The sequence below is a fragment of the Octopus bimaculoides genome, chromosome 17 (genome assembly GCF_001194135.2).
Source record: "Octopus bimaculoides isolate UCB-OBI-ISO-001 chromosome 17, ASM119413v2, whole genome shotgun sequence".
NCBI classification, from domain to species: Eukaryota; Metazoa; Mollusca; class Cephalopoda; order Octopoda; family Octopodidae; genus Octopus; species Octopus bimaculoides.
In genome coordinates, this window is record NC_068997.1 from 8872964 (window position 1) to 8874078 (window position 1115).

The 1115-nt window shown below is 34.3% G+C and overlaps 1 protein-coding gene across 1 annotated transcript in view; it reads left to right on the forward strand.

Annotated features, from left to right (window-relative positions):
• The window catches only part of LOC106872674 (bromodomain adjacent to zinc finger domain protein 2B), a 268130-nt gene extending 267531 nt beyond the window's left edge, over nucleotides 1-599 (forward strand). Inside the window, exons 36-37 of the mRNA XM_052974123.1 lie at nucleotides 8-67; nucleotides 452-599. Of these exons, the coding sequence (XP_052830083.1) occupies nucleotides 8-67; nucleotides 452-599 (208 nt within the window). The remainder of the gene's footprint in view (nucleotides 1-7; nucleotides 68-451) is intronic.
• The last annotated feature ends 516 nt before the right edge of the window (nucleotides 600-1115 follow it).

Here is a 1115-nt window from a genome sequence, read left to right on the forward strand (position 1 = left end):
TGGAAAACACCAAATCAGACGAAGAAAAGAAAAAGGAACAATTTGCTAAAGAAATGGCATGTTGCAAGTAAGTTCATTATTATTATTATTATTATTATTATTATTATTATTATTATTATTATTATTATTATTAAGGCAGTGAGCTGGCAGAATCATTAGCACGCTGGATGGAATGCTTAGTTGCACTTCACCCATTGCTACATTCTGAGTTCAAATTCTGCCGAGGTCAGCTTTACCTTTCTTTCTTTCGGGGTCGTTAAATTAAGTACCAGTTGAGTACTGGGGTTGATGTAATTGACTATCCCCCTCCCCCCAAATTTCAGGCCTTGTGCCTATAATAGAAAAGATTATTGTTGTTTTTGTTATTAAGTGTAATTAATTAATGTTTTGTTTTGTTTTTTTAATACTGATATGGTTTTTGATATTTTCTTTCATTTCTGCTTCTCTTCAGAACCATTCTTTTGGAACTGGAAAAAAACAAAAATGGTTGGCCATTTTTGCAACCTGTGAATTTAAAACAGTTTCCATCTTATAAGAAATATATAAAGAAACCAATGGATTTTAATTCAATGAAAATAAAACTCAGGGATAATCAGTAAGTAAAAGTTTCCAATGTTATTTTTGCCATTATCACCTTGCATCTCAGGGTCACAGTTTCCCTTCTTTTTCATGTGTCATCATCATCATCGTTTAACGTCCGCTTTCCATGCTGGCATGGGTTGGACGATTTGACTGAGGACTGGTGAAACCGGATGGCAACACCAGGCTCCAATCTAAATTTGGCAGAGTTTCTACAGCTGGATGCCCTTCCTAACGCCTGTGTTTGTATATATTATCATCATTTAACGTCTGCTTTCCATGCTGGAATAATTAGACAGTTTGACTGGAACCAGTAAGCAGGAGGGCTGCACCAAATTCCAATCTGACTTGGCATGCTTCCTATGGCTGCATAACCTTCCTAACACCAATCTCTGAGAGAGTAATGTGTACTTTTTACATGCCACTGGCACATGTGCCATTTATGACTATGATCGGCAATGGCCACAACTATATAATAATAATAATAATAATAATAATAATATATATATATATATATATATATATATATATATATA